The sequence below is a fragment of the Eumetopias jubatus genome, unplaced genomic scaffold (genome assembly GCF_037043125.1).
Source record: "Eumetopias jubatus isolate StellerSeaLion01/CBP00866 unplaced genomic scaffold, mEumJub1_p1.0 scaffold_7, whole genome shotgun sequence".
Classification (NCBI taxonomy): domain Eukaryota; kingdom Metazoa; phylum Chordata; class Mammalia; order Carnivora; family Otariidae; genus Eumetopias; species Eumetopias jubatus.
In genome coordinates, this window is record NW_028274813.1 from 93,374,865 (window position 1) to 93,389,139 (window position 14,275).

Below are 14,275 nucleotides of genomic sequence, written 5' to 3' on the forward strand. Positions count from 1 at the left end.
AAACAGTGGCAATGGGAGAGTTCTGACACGAAAATACAAATGTCTCGGGAAACTGGCTGGGAAACAGTAAAGCACCATGCTGCCTTGTTTTTAGCACATTACACAGGCCTTATGAGAGTGGAAGTGAGACATTTCTATGTATAAAAGATAAAATATTTTATTGTTTCTTCCAGAGCAGTCACCTTGGGTTTAGAACACCATATCAGACCTCTTAACAGTTTATAACAGAACTATTTATAGTCTTTTTTTTTTCTAGTATAAGAATATATAATCCTTTCTCCCACCAACTAGTAACTGGTTTCGTATTGCTCATTTCTGCAACAGAAAACATGAATGTCTTTACTCGGACACTAAGCTCCGATGCAGTGTTTCCCAAACTTTTAAGTGCATCAGAATCACCTGGAGGGCAGATTGCGTGGCCCAACCCCCAAGAGTTTCTGATTCAGAAGGCCTGGTATGAGGCCTACAAATGTGCATTTCCAATAAGTTACCAGGTGATGTTGATGCTGCTGGCCCAGGGACCACATTTTGAGAAATACTAAGCTAGTACTCAGCAACTTTGTAATTTGGGCTTCTTTTTTCTTCCTTTTTATCTGCGCTTCATTTTTAACGTACTACAAAGAATGTCTTTATTTGTCCATTTTTGTGTGAGGCAGGCAGATGGAAAAGAGCTGGAGTTGACAGTCCTGCTCTCATTCTGTTGGCCTGTGCCATCCCATCCCATCTGCTGCTTGTCTTGTATGACCCATAGCATGAGTTGGTCCTCTAGACAAAGGGTACTAAAGGAAACAGGGAGTCAGGATAATAGAGACTACTCTTTGCTGACACTCTTTTCTTTCACTGCAAACATAAATACTACCCAAGTAGTACTTTCATTGAAGGAGCAATAGATTTATTCATGTTATAATTCAGAAAGGGTAAAAGGGCTCTTTAGAGTATTTTCAAATAGTACTTTTTTTTTTTTGGTAAAAATAAATTTTCAAACATATGGTGATAGGAACCTAGGGTGTTTAGAAAGTTTCCTTCTGTCTGGAGACCTAGATTCGAGATCAGACTCTACCACCTGATAGTAAATCCCTTAACTGTTCTAAACCTCAGTTTAATAATCTTTAAAAAGGAAATAACTTATCTCAGAAGTTGTGACAATGACTAAATAAGATAAGGTGTAGTTAAAACTTTTCAAACTTTATATAAAGTAAATACGAGGTATTATTAGTCAAGTGTTTATCAAATGTCAGTGGAAGAGTTCTAACTATCTTCAAGGGAAGGGGTTGATAAAGGAACTGTGGGTTGGGCAGGGTGGAGAACAGACATTCTCTATACCAATGCCACACAGCCTCAAAAGGAAGCAATAGGGGTGCCTGGGTGGCTCAGTTGGTTAAGCGACTGCCTTCAGCTCAGGTCATGATGCTAGGGTCGTGGGATCGAGCCCCACATCGGGCTCCCTGCTCTGCGGGGGAGCCTGCTTCTCCTTCTCCCTCTGCCACTCCCCCTGCTTGTACACTCTCTCTCCATCAAATAAATAAAATCCTTATAAATAAATAAATAAATAAATAAAAGGAAGCAGTTATCAGCAGTTCTGGACCATGGGAAATGGCAAATCCACAGGGTCCTATTAATGTAAATTATGTTCCACATCACGCTATTAGGAAATAATTTATCAGAACTAGACTTGAAGTATTAGTACTGAAAAAAAAATAATACAGAAATCCTCATGACAGTTTAGGGAGACCCTAGGAATTCTCAAATACACATAAAGGCTTTATAAAATAATGAGTTTCCTTATGCTATGTTGTGGCTTTTCTAACTCAGCTTTGGTTATAATCATAAACCTCACTATAGTTTTCTAGCTATTCTAGACTACAGTTTGCAAAAGGAGAAAACAGTAAAAAATAAACATAAGCAGAAAATGTCTGAGAAAGATAAATTTAAGACTAATAATTTAATAACCCAGAAAACTTTTAAAGCTGCGGGTGTCTTGATAGCTGACAGCCTGATAGCTCAAACTTCACAGGGCTCAAATGGTTCTGATTCCGGAAAGCAAAGAAAGGAGCCTAGTGAAGAACAACCTACCCTGATTTTATTTTTATTTATATTTTTATTTTTTAAGGTAAACTCTATGCCCACTGTGGGGCTTGAACTTAAGACCCTAAGATCAAGAGTCACATGCTTTACCAACTGAGCCAGCCAGGCGCCCACAACCTACTCTGTATCAAGGAATGGGCTCTTGTTTGTTTTATACCTCAGCTCTTGGGTTACCCAAGACGCTTTGTATTTCAGGAACTCCTGTTCCTTCCTAATCAGAGCCCTTCCCATGTTCGACTGCTCTGGGACCACAGTACCTGCTAGATAGACATTGCCTTCAACCATTAAGGAGACAATTCTCCACCTTCATCTTCCCCTTCCCAACAGTTTCTAAAAAATAAGTTAGAACACATTTCTATTCTAATACCTAGCAAACTAATACCTAGCTATCCTTCTCTATAAGTCCATAGTTTCAGTGGGGTTTGGTAGTTAGAGCACAGACTTTAGAGCCAAAGATACGTATATTCAAATCCTATTCCTGTCATTTTCTAATGGGGTGATCTTAGGAAGTTACTTATATCTCTTAACCTCAATTTCCTTATCTGTAAAATAAGCAGAACCCTGTAAAATGGGAACTAAAATACTTACTTGCAGGATTATTGTAATAATTACAGCTAATATGTAAAGTACAGGCATTTAAAAATGATGAGGATAATGATAGCAGCCAACTATAGGTGGGTACTTACTACGCGCTTGGCACTACCCAACTTTGCTGGGTACTTACTACGTGCTGGGCACTATTCTAAGCAGTTTACATGGATCACTTTATATAATCCTCATGACAGTCCGATAAGATAAATAGTATCATCATCCCCATTTTATAGATGAGAAAACTGGGGCAAAGAAAAGATACATAACTTGCACACAGCCATATGGTGGCAGATCTAGCATTTGAACCCAGGCAGTCTGGTGCTAGAATCAATGTCCTTTACTACTTTCTATCGCCTCAAATGGCAGCTATTACTCCTGTTTCTGCTTAGACTGAACTCTAGCTTATATGAAATAGAATCTATAAAAAGACACAACATGAAGCTAGAAGTAATGCCTGAATAAGGGTGAAGCTAGAACCTTGGGTGCTCTTAAGGATGTTCTCTGAGAAAAAGAGAAACTCAGAGCAGGTTGCTTGCCAAAACAAGATATTCAAAGCCTTGGGCAGAAACTTCCCATTACCTTGAGTGACTCATATTCCAGTTCTGCACCTCTAATTTGTGGTTTTTCTTCTTCCTAGGGAAAATGTAAAGTTAAAAACTTTATAAATAAATAGTTATACTTTAATTTTCACATTTTTACTCAGAATATTTCCTTGCTCTGCAGAAAATAGCAGGGAGAGTTTAGCCCTCACTACGTGAACCAAATGCTGCTCGGATAAAGTACTTCTGGGCTGAGTTTCCATTAAAGAAGAGACTGCAGAATTGCACATAAGTCCCGGGCTCAGTGCTCAGTTTGCGCATGGCCCTGGGGTGCGGTAGCACTGCGTACCTTTGCCTTGCTGCGGAGCATCTGCTCCTCCTTGCGGTCCAGCTCATCCTGCATCACCTGCTTCTCCTGCTCCAGCTCTGTGACCCGCTTCTGGAGCTTGAGGAACAATGACATGTCCAGAGGTACCTTCTTCTCACTTGGCTCCTAAACCCCAGAAATCATAAGACGGTCAAGATGATCCAGAAGATGTAAAACCAATGCAGAAATAATGAGCAGTCCAATAGAGAAACAGGCAAGCTTATAGAAGAAATATAAATGGACAAAGAATGGCATGCCCACCCCAGCTAATGAGTAGAGATGTGCAAATTAAACAACAGTGAGGCACTACTTTTTCCATTAGACTGGCAAAGACTGGAAAGATCAATAATGCCATGTATTAGTAACAGCATCTTATATAATACTGGTGGAAGTATAAGTAGGCCTTTTAAAAGGGCAAGTTAGCTGTATTTATTAAAATTTAAATGTGTATACCCTTTAACCTAACAATATACATTTAAGAATTATCCTACAAAACTTCTTACACAAGTACACAAGAATATATGGAAAAAGATGTTCATAGTAGCATTTTTTGTAACTGGAAAAAACTGGAAAAAAACCCAAATGTTAGTCAATAGAAGAGTTGCTTATAGTATAATCAAACTAAAATATTTCATAGCTGCTAAAAAAATGAAATAGATATACGAGTGGATAAGTATGTCCTAGATAAAAGTATTAAGTGAAATACACAAGTTGCAAGGCAGTATTTATGTTACGATCTTATTTTTGTTAAAAAATTAAATGCACATGACTTTTATTTTTAATTTTTTAAAGATTTACTTATTTATTTATTTATTAATTTATCTATTTATCTATTTTGTTTTTTTAAAGATTTATTTATTTTACAGAAAGAACACAAGTAGGAGGGGCAGAGAGAGAGAATCTCAAGCCAGATGCGAGGCTCAATCGCACGACCCTGAAATCATGACCTGAGCTAAAACCAAGAGTCCGAGTGTTACAGGATTTTTTCTCCATCAGCACCCACGGTTCTTGGTCATGGCACTTCGAAAAATGAAGAGGTAGACCAGAGTGGTGGGTAGCAAAGTAAGGTTTATTGAGCGATAGCAAAGTGACGGTACATAGCTCCCAAGGAGGAAGGGGACCCAAAAGGGTTGCCCTAAAAGATTTTATTTATTTGACAGAGAGTACACAAGCAGGGGGAGCGGCAGGCAGAGGGAGAGGGAGAAGCAGGCTCCCCACTGAGCAGGGAGCCCGACATGGGGCTCAGTCCCAGGATCCTGGGATCATGACCTGAGCTGCAGGCAGATGCTTAACCGACTGAGCCACCCAGGCACCTGGTCAAAGTATAATTCTTACCTGCTTAGTGTGTCTTATATAGACTTTTTTTCAGATATCAAAACAAAATAAGTTTTTTTTTTTTTTAAGAGAGAGGGAAGAGGAGGGGCAGAGGGAGAGAGGGAATCTCAAGCAGGCTCCATACCCGGCATGGAGCCCGATGTGGGGCTTGATCTCACAACCCTCATGTCATGACCTGAGCTGACAACAAGAGTTGGACACTTAAACCGACTGAGCCACCCAGATGCCCCCAAAATAAACTTTTATAGAAAGTTTAGGAACTAAATACAAAGAAGAAAAATAAAGCCATAATCACATCTTCAGAGAAAACCTAGAATTTTTGTCCAGTCTCTTTTCTATAGATTTAAGTAACTGGAATATTTTCATTATAATTTTGTATTGTCTTTTAAATTTAGCATTTTATTACAAATGTTTTCCAAATTCATGATATGATATTTGAAACCATAATTCTTAATAGTTATACTGACATGTGTACCATCATTTGCTTAGCTATTACCTTACTGATGGGCATTGAAGTTGTTTCTAATTTTTTGCTATTGAAATATACTAAAATAGGGGCACCTGGGTGGCTCAGTCATTAAGTGTCTGCCTTTGGCTCAGGTCATGGTCCCAGTGTCCTAGGATTAAGCACCGCATCGGGCTCCCTGCTCAACAGGAAGCCTGCTTCTCCCTCTCTCATGCCCCCTGCTTGTGTTCCCTCTCTCACTGTGTCTCTCTCTGTCAAATAAATATATAAAATCTTTTTTAAAAAAAGAAATATATTAAAATAAACATCCTAGTACATATATATCTAAATATTAATGTTTTTAAGTCTGCTAAATTAGTTTATACTTCCACCAAGCAACCACCACCATGCCTGCAACAACAATGACTGTTATCATTTTTTTAAATGGCTTATTGATAGACCAAAAGTGTATTTAATTGTAGTTTTAATTTACATATCTTTGCCTTTTGTTGAGGTTGAATTCTTTTTATATTTATTATCTATCTTTAGTCTTTTATGAATTCTTAGTAGTATTGAATTCAATATTACTCCAGTTCTAAGAAAAATCTAAGAAGAATCAATTTAAACTAAGAAGTGGGGCATTTATCTGTAGGCTATCAGGGTCATCTACCCACAAACTAGTTAGACCTGGACTTTTTCTTACTGTCCAGTCTTGTAATGTTCACCAGTAAGAAAAAGTTTAGGTATATGATCTTTGCCATAAAGTCTGTCCTGACTGAGAACAGACATGACATCCTGCCTGAATGTGAAATTACTATAGATTTTCATTCATATAAAAAATCATTTCTACACATCCCACAAATACTTGTATTTTAGCTTATTTACAATGTAAACATTCCATTCATGTGTTTTTAATGTTTGTCCATCTATTAATGATGTATGTGTCCCTGAAAATTTTTATTACTTAATCTTTTTTTACACTGTAATAGAAGACTTCACTTCCCAACTTCTTTTATTGTACTTAAAATGTCATCATTTGGGAATCATCCCTCTTAATCTTGAAAGGCATTTTTGTTTAAAAGGAATCTTCTCATTAAAATGGGATGGGGTGGGGTGCCTGGATGGCTCAGTCATTTAAACGTCAAAGTCTTGATTTCGGCTTAGATCATGACCTCAGGGTCATGAGATCCAGCCAGAGTGTCACGCTCCATGCTGGGTGTGGAGCCTGCTTATGATTCTCTCTTTCTCTCTCCCTCTGCCCCCCACCCTGCCCAGGCTGGTGCCTGCTCATTCTCTCTCTAGAAAAAAATTTTTTTTTTAATTTAAAAGTGGGATGGGCTAACTCTTTAGATATTAGCAAATACTGCATAAAGAATGAGTTGATTGCTAGATAAAAGCAAAATTCTATAAATAGGAATATTAAAATAGGAGATGGAAGAATACAAAAAAATAACATCTGACAACCACAAAACTGCCTGAGGCATAAGGACTGGTAATTATTTAAGAGTGCTCCGATGGTGTCCATTCTCATCCCTAATGACATATCTAGTCACAGAGATACCATTTGTCTTCTCCATGCCACACAAGCAAGAAGGGAGATTGGGGGATGCCTGGGTGGCTCAGTTGGTTAAGTGGCTGCCTTCAGCTCAGGTCATGATCCCAGGGTCCTGGGATCAAGTCCTACATTGGGCTCCTTGCTCAGCGGGGAGCCTGCTTCTCCCTCTGCCTGCCTCTCCCCCTGCTGTGCTCTCTCTCTGCCTCTTTCTGAAAAATAAATAAATAAAAAATCATAAAAAAAAAAAAAGAAGAAGAAGGAAGATTGGGCCATCTGGCTCAGAGAAGTTTCTGGGATTTTGCTTTGCTTTCCTTCCTTAGAAAGGACTTTATCATTCAGGGCTTTTCTAAGAGAGTGAAGCTTTGAAACTGACCTAAAAAATCATGGTCTCTCATCTGAGGAGAATCCAGAAGACAAGAGAATTTACTCACAAAATTACCAGCATACGTCTGCAATCATTCTGGAATTACTGCTAAGAACAGCTGAGAAGGTTATGGTGACCCTTTCCCTGGGTTTGACAGGTGTGAGGAAGCTCCAGGGCAGAAGCAGAGCTGGGATAATGAGTCGATGGCTACTAAGAAAGGTGCATGACAGAGTAGGGAGAAGCAAAGGTTCCGAAAGAAGGCAGCCCCAGACCATGGAGATGCTGTGGGTATGGGAGGGCTGCACGGCAGGTGAGTTCTCCAGAGGGAAACAGCCATGCAGGTGCCAGCCTGACTTGTGACCCACAAATTACAGGTTTGGCAAAGCTAGAAAGACGTCAATTCTTTTTTACATCCAATTTTGCTATCATTACATGACTGAGGTTGGAAACAGTCTGAAAAACTCCTATTTTAAATTTAAAAAAAAAATCAACTCATAACCAAGAAGGAGCCCATTATTTTCCTGGCACCAGATTCTGAAAGAGCTACTTGGGAATACTGCACATAGTAGTAAGTGCTCCTTTACTTTGTTAGGGGCAATTTGTAAACCTGGCCATTACAGAAGTAGTTGCAAGGAGAAACACAAACCTGGAAGTCAAAAGTAATCAGAAGTGCAAATTCACAGCCCATAGTCTTAGTCTGATACTTCTCTCCCACCCAACTTCCCTTCTGATAATCAATTTTTCTATTACCAGTTTTACAGATTTCTATCTTTCTGATCCTGACCACACCCAATCAAAATTGTAGGATAGTCACTGGAAACCTGTTTATTAGAACAAAAACATGGATTTATTGAACACTTACTATGTATCAAACACTGCTGCAAATGCTTTATAAGAATTACCTCAATCTTCAAAACATCACTCTAAAGTAAGATAATAATCATAGCATATCACTTCACAGATGAGGAAACTGAAGCAGAGAGAGACTGAGGCTCAGGTTATGGACTCAGTTCCAAGGAGGAGTTATTGTAGTCTGTCTAATGGTCAAGACAGCCCTTCTAACCAGAGCCAGGCACATTTCAGATGCATGCACTTAGTCACAAGGAACAAGATGACCAGTTCAGTGAAAAGCCTTTCCCATTATTGAGAGATTTCCAGGTGCATGACCTACTGCTGATGGTCAGTGCATGTGAAGGACAATACACAATACTCCAGATCTGTCTGTGACTTCTGGAGCACAGTTCATACTTCATTATTCAAAAGAGATGAGCAATATACAAAATCCCACTCTAAACTAACTCTTTTTTTTTTTTTTTTTTTAAAGTAAGTTCCACACCCAGCATGGAGCCCAACTCGGGGCTTGAACTCACTACCCTGAGATCAAGATCTGAGCAGAGATCAAGAGTCAGATGCTTGACCAACTAAGCCACCAGATGCCCCTAAACTAACTCAAGTTGAGAAAAGTTTCAGCAGAAATATGGGTGAGAATTAGAAACAAAAAGGTTAACTCTCCCTTCAAATCTGTAAGAATTTGGACAAAACTTGAGAAGAGTAGAGACAAATACCGTTACTAGTAAAAAGTAGGTAAAGCACAGAAGAGTTTTTGAAGTTAAAAATGTAACGTCCTCAATCAAAACTATCAATAAGAAGCCTCTTTGTCCGAGTTTAATACAAAATAATTTGCAACAAACACACCCTTTCTGTCATGGCTTTCCCCTTCCTTGCAGGAGCTGCTCAAGTTTTATTACACTGAAGCCAACAGTGTATAAACATACTTACTTCCCTCAGACTGCTGCAAGTGAGTACTCCCATGAAGACCAACTGCATGCAATCCTAAAACTTTCATATCCACTAGAGGCTCAGAGGGTGTAATTTTGAAATCTTCAAAGTCTAACTTTGTGATAGTCTCCAAAGATGGTTACCAGTGATTGTTCCCAACACAAATGTCTTTTCTCCCATCAAGAGATGAAGTCCACTCCCCTTCCCCTGAGTCTGGGCTGGCCTTGTAATTTGCTATGACATAGAATGTGGCAGAACTGACAAGGTGCTGGTTCTGGGCATGGCCCCACAAGCACTGGCATCTTTTGCTCTTACACTCTCAGAACCCATTCACCATCCTGCTGAACAGAGAAGTCGCTCGGAGAGGCCCTAGGTCCTCTTCCTTGGGCTGGGATGCAGGGAAGTGCTCCAACCAACCCCATGTGCAGCAGAAAAACTGCCCAGTCAAAATTCAAAGAGTAGTGAACATGAGTAAATTGCTGTGGTTTGAAACCACTGAAATTTGGGATGGTTTGTCACACAGCAGCCAAAAACCTGGAACAACCTCTATCCTGCTATTCAGTGGCCATACTGCTCCATCAGTGGTCTGCAGGCTAACATTAGCTACAGAGAGAAACAGACTGGAGAATTGCAGTATAAAATGCCCGGATGGGAGGAACTAGAGTATGGGGCTCCAAACAGACCAGCGTCAGTTAGAATACTGGTTCAGCCACTTGCACGCTGTGACCTTGGATAAGTTAACTTAGGGTTCTTGTATGTATGATTCCAACTATATGACATTTTTCCTTAAAATAAACAATGAGATGGCAGAAACTTTTCATTCCTGAGTAAAACTAAGACAAGAAAGGAAAGAATCATTCAATTTTCTTTGGCTGTTCTACCAGAAGCAGTCTATTTCTGACTTGGCCATTTTCTCAGAATACGATATAAAAATAGAAGAGTTGTGCCTGAATTACGCATTAGCGAAACTGGTATCATATTTGAAAAGAAGATCTGAGAATTGGTTTGGGAACAATCTAACTTAAAGTCACTGTACTCTTGGAGTTATGGTAATGTGCCATTTTCGTTTCATACCACATAATACAAACACTAAGGCAGATTTATAAGCTACTTTTCTTGCATTTTTGTGGCCAAAAATCACATTGGTAAAAACTGTCATCAGAGGCAGCAGTTTTGCTAACTCTTGGGTACTGGTTATTTATACTATTCAAGGACAAAAGGCTTACTATTAAAAACAATTTACCTCAGTCTGAAATAAATTCATGACAAGCTATGTTTTTTTGTAATAGGGTATGTTAAGATGAAAAAGGGAATTACAAAAAGGAAAATCTGGTCATCAAAATTACATTAAAAATTAAAATGTCTATTAAAAAATATCTATAAGTATGCATGTAGATATAAGAAAATACATGTAATAATTAATAAGCTAATTAAGCACCCATTGGTCATTTATGAAATATGAAGAGTTTGAAACAACTGCTACATTTATGGGCAAATGACGTCTGCTCCGCAATGGAAATGTTCTCTGTTAATAATAGCATGGTCACATCCTACTTGTAGTGATAGGTATCTAAAATGTACCTCTGTCCTCAATGGCATATCTTCAGTTTCTGCAATTTCAGAGCTAAAGGTGTATTCAGACTCATTGCTGCTGTGGGTGGAGTCTGTTCTCTTGTGTCCAGGCTTAGGCACATTCTACAAGGCAGATAAACCAAATATAATTAACACAATATAATTAAACCAGTTATAGTTAAGACAGCATCCACCATAACTTGGTTCTAACCCCCACTCACTAACTTGCTGTTTTCATGTCCAAATAGTCTGTTCCATGTTGTCCTTAACAAACCCTTATGAAAGGGTCACTTTCTGAGCTCCTCAAAGAAAAAGATGCACCATAGGGCATGACAAGAAAAGTCACAAAACCAAATGCTCAAACAAAAATCATCTGTGATTATTAGAAGAATCCCCTTTGGATTTTTTCTTTTCTTTAAGATTTTATTTATTTATTTATTTATTTGAGAGAGAGAAAGACAGAGACAGAGGCAGAGGCAGAGAGCATGAGCAGGGGGAGGGGCAGAAGGAGAGGGAGAAGCAGACTCCCGGCCGAGCAGGGAGCCTGATGCGGGGCTCAATCCCAGGACCTTGAGATCAAGACATGAGCCCAAGTCAGATACTTAACCAACTGAGTCACCTGGGCACCCCCTGACCCCAACTTTGGGTTTTTGAAGTTGTGAGTGGCCAGTCACAATGGGTAAAGTGTAAGTATAATGCCTCAGCAACCAAACATTGACTTCAGCGTTGCAATGAAATAAAACTTAGTAAAAAGTTCATGAGATATGTTTAATGATAGCAAAATCATTTTACTGCACTGTATTTGAGCATAAATGGAAAAAAAGAGAGGGGTTCTACATCAGTGACTATAATTTCTGTCACTCTTGTGCATGAAGTTGAATCCCTGGAGTCAGCAGTGGGAAGGATGAGCTATCTGACGTCCTGGGGTTATTAATTCAGGGAATCCAGGTGACATTTCTATGACATGTGGTATTATGAAACTAACGTTCAGAAAGCTTATGGAAAACAGAGAAGTTAAACAACTGCAGTCTGTTCCTCTCTGCAGGAGAGTGACTTGAAGAAGGAAGGAATAAAAAGGCTGGATTTTGTGCCCCTCATTCCTAGGGTAGCCCCCTGCAGAAAAGATGGAAAGGGTCAGTGGCCTGCATCTCACAGGGTTACTGGCTCTCAGAGCTTCAGAAAGACCTCTGGAAGCTTTTCTGGTCTGTTCAATTTCCTTTACTCCTCCTCCCAGCTGTAAGAAGAGCCAGAAGTCACAAAGAGCTTCTCTGCCTCTTTCCCTCCCATATCCAGCTTACATACAGCAGACCCATCCATATGACCAAAGGAAAGCCAGCATCCAGGGGCAGATGAAAGTCTCCCAGGCTACCCCAACCTGTACTCCAGTGCATAAGGAAGACCCAAGAACACCAGAACTTCTGAAACTATCTAGCAGCTAGGGTACACACTAAAGGAGAGAATCACCCCACATAAAGCAAAGGCACTCAGATTTACTGTTTACGTACACAGGTAACCTCACGTGAAGTTCCTGGCCCCAACCAACAGTTATATGGGAAGGTGTTTATTAATAAATTGGTCCTATCATTAAGAGAAACAAGTAGGTCCACAGAAATACCTGGAAAAGGTTTTTTAATAAGCTTATTAAAGATGAGTGAGACCTCTATTTTCCCTCATGTATGTGTTACTAAACAACAAATACCTTAAGGTATGAATAGAAGCAACACTGTATATTTGCTATTTAATGTAACTTTTGGATACAAGGTAGTGGTTAAACGCTCTGGGTCTGAATTAAGAGAGAGCCGGGTAGGAATTCCAGGTCTGCCACTTACTTGTCCCTTGCCCAACTTCTCCAGGCCTCACTTGGATCATCGGGAAAAGGTGAATAATAATATTATCTACCTAATAGGGATTATGTGAAGATTAAGTAAAATCGTGCAAGTAAAGAGTTAGCATAGTGCTTGGCATATAATAAGAATTCAATTAATGTGAGCGGATGCTGCCATCATTGTCAGGACCCTGCAGTAATATAACAACTCTCCTGTGCATGGCCTTCTGTTCCCCAAGGTTTTAGCTCATATGCTATTCAAACACAAGGACGAACACCCTACGGATCAAATGCCCCTTCAAGATCTGTACCCCGTACCTCCTCTCCCAATCTGTCATGTCTCCAATAATCCCTTCTGTGCTTGAATCTGTTTTATTCCCTTTGTCCAGGTTAATGACCCCATTGTTGACATGCTGGACTCCCTCCTTACTTGGGATGAATCTTTAAACACTTCACAAGCCTGAATTCCATTGCCTCATTATCCTTTCACTGTCTGCTTGAATTTCCTTGGCCCTGGATTTAGTGTTTTCTTCCTTGCCTCTGCTCTACAACTGAATGTTCCTGAAGGAAAATCCTACAACCCTTCTTGGTACCAGGGCCAACAAATCTAGACCCTGGTAATCAGCAGCATGAACTTTGGCCTATGAATTACACAGATTACCAGAAGTCCTGAGGCAGTCTATCAATTCCCCTCCCTAACTAAAGTTCCCTGCCATCCATCTGAGGAGTCTATTTACCACAAGATGCTTCCTAAGCACTGTGGCAGTGAGGGCTCCACCTGTAGAACAGTGTCAATGAAATATTAGCCAAGTACCCATCTGCAGGTGTGAAGTTTGTACCTAAACACTAAAATAAGACATTGCTATTATTTAATTAATCCCATATTATTAAGTCCATTTTTTTTATTCACTGCAATTTTTGGAAAACATCTTCTGCAAAGACTGCAATCTTGACTGCATCTGGAGCTATGAAAGGAGACCTAAGAAGAGCTGAGAAGGAAGCAAGCAGACTCTGATCTTCCTTCCTCTGCTGTTTTCCTTTTCCCTCTGACCATTTTGTTAACTAAGAGGAATGACATGAGTCACAGGCATACAGGGGAGAGGATTATAGGCTGAGAAATCAGAAATCAAGCAGCTGAACTGCCCCCGGAACTTGATTACATTTTTTTCCACCACACTGCTGGGAACAGAATGGCTAGCAGGCAGAGACTTGCCCAGTGGGAAGGAACAGCCCTGCTAAGTTGCTGGAGGACAGCCATTACTGCTGGAGGGTCTTTTCTGGACATGGCTACCTCTCTAAAGAGGAGACCCATTAACCTCACAGATATTTCTGGGAATGTGCTCAGAAAGTGATGTATACATGGCATGGGCTTCTCTCATTCTATTTTCTGAGGCTCACAAGGCACGCAGTATTTTTTTTTTTTAACAAGGCATGCAGTATTAAAGAATCCAAGAAATTCTGTAGGAAAAACAATCTGTTTATCTCTGTTTCACCTAGTGACTCCCACACTTATATGACCCCAGTCATTTCTTTTCCCAGTGCCACTTCTTAATATCCCAAATAACTAGTGGCTTTCGAAACACCTCATGGGACATGAAGCTTAGCTCTAACCATAACCAAAGCATAGATTCACCACAAATGTTGGCCCGGTTATCTAGTAAACGGAATTAAAATACACCCAAGAATGGAACTCTGGGGAACATGATATTCAAAGACAGAGAAAAAGGACTCTAGAGAAAGCTAAGAATGGGAGAATGTGAAGGGGGGAGGATTTCAACAAGGCCAAGTGCCTCAGGGAGATCGAGGAAGACAAGACCT

The 14,275-nt window shown here is 39.8% G+C and overlaps 1 protein-coding gene across 4 annotated transcripts in view; it reads right to left on the minus strand.

Moving 5' to 3' along the window:
* MYO5A (myosin VA) overlaps positions 1 to 14,275 on the minus strand; it is a 188,842-nt gene that overhangs the window by 40,257 nt on the left and 134,310 nt on the right. For all 4 annotated transcript variants that reach the window (XM_088024798.1, XM_088024797.1, XM_028099985.1 and 1 more), the window contains exons 25-27: positions 10,642 to 10,755; positions 3,565 to 3,708; positions 3,256 to 3,309 (exon numbers count right to left, since the gene is read on the minus strand). In XM_088024798.1, coding sequence (XP_087880924.1) covers positions 3,256 to 3,309; positions 3,565 to 3,708; positions 10,642 to 10,755 — 312 coding nt within the window. The remainder of the gene's footprint in view (positions 1 to 3,255; positions 3,310 to 3,564; positions 3,709 to 10,641; positions 10,756 to 14,275) is intronic.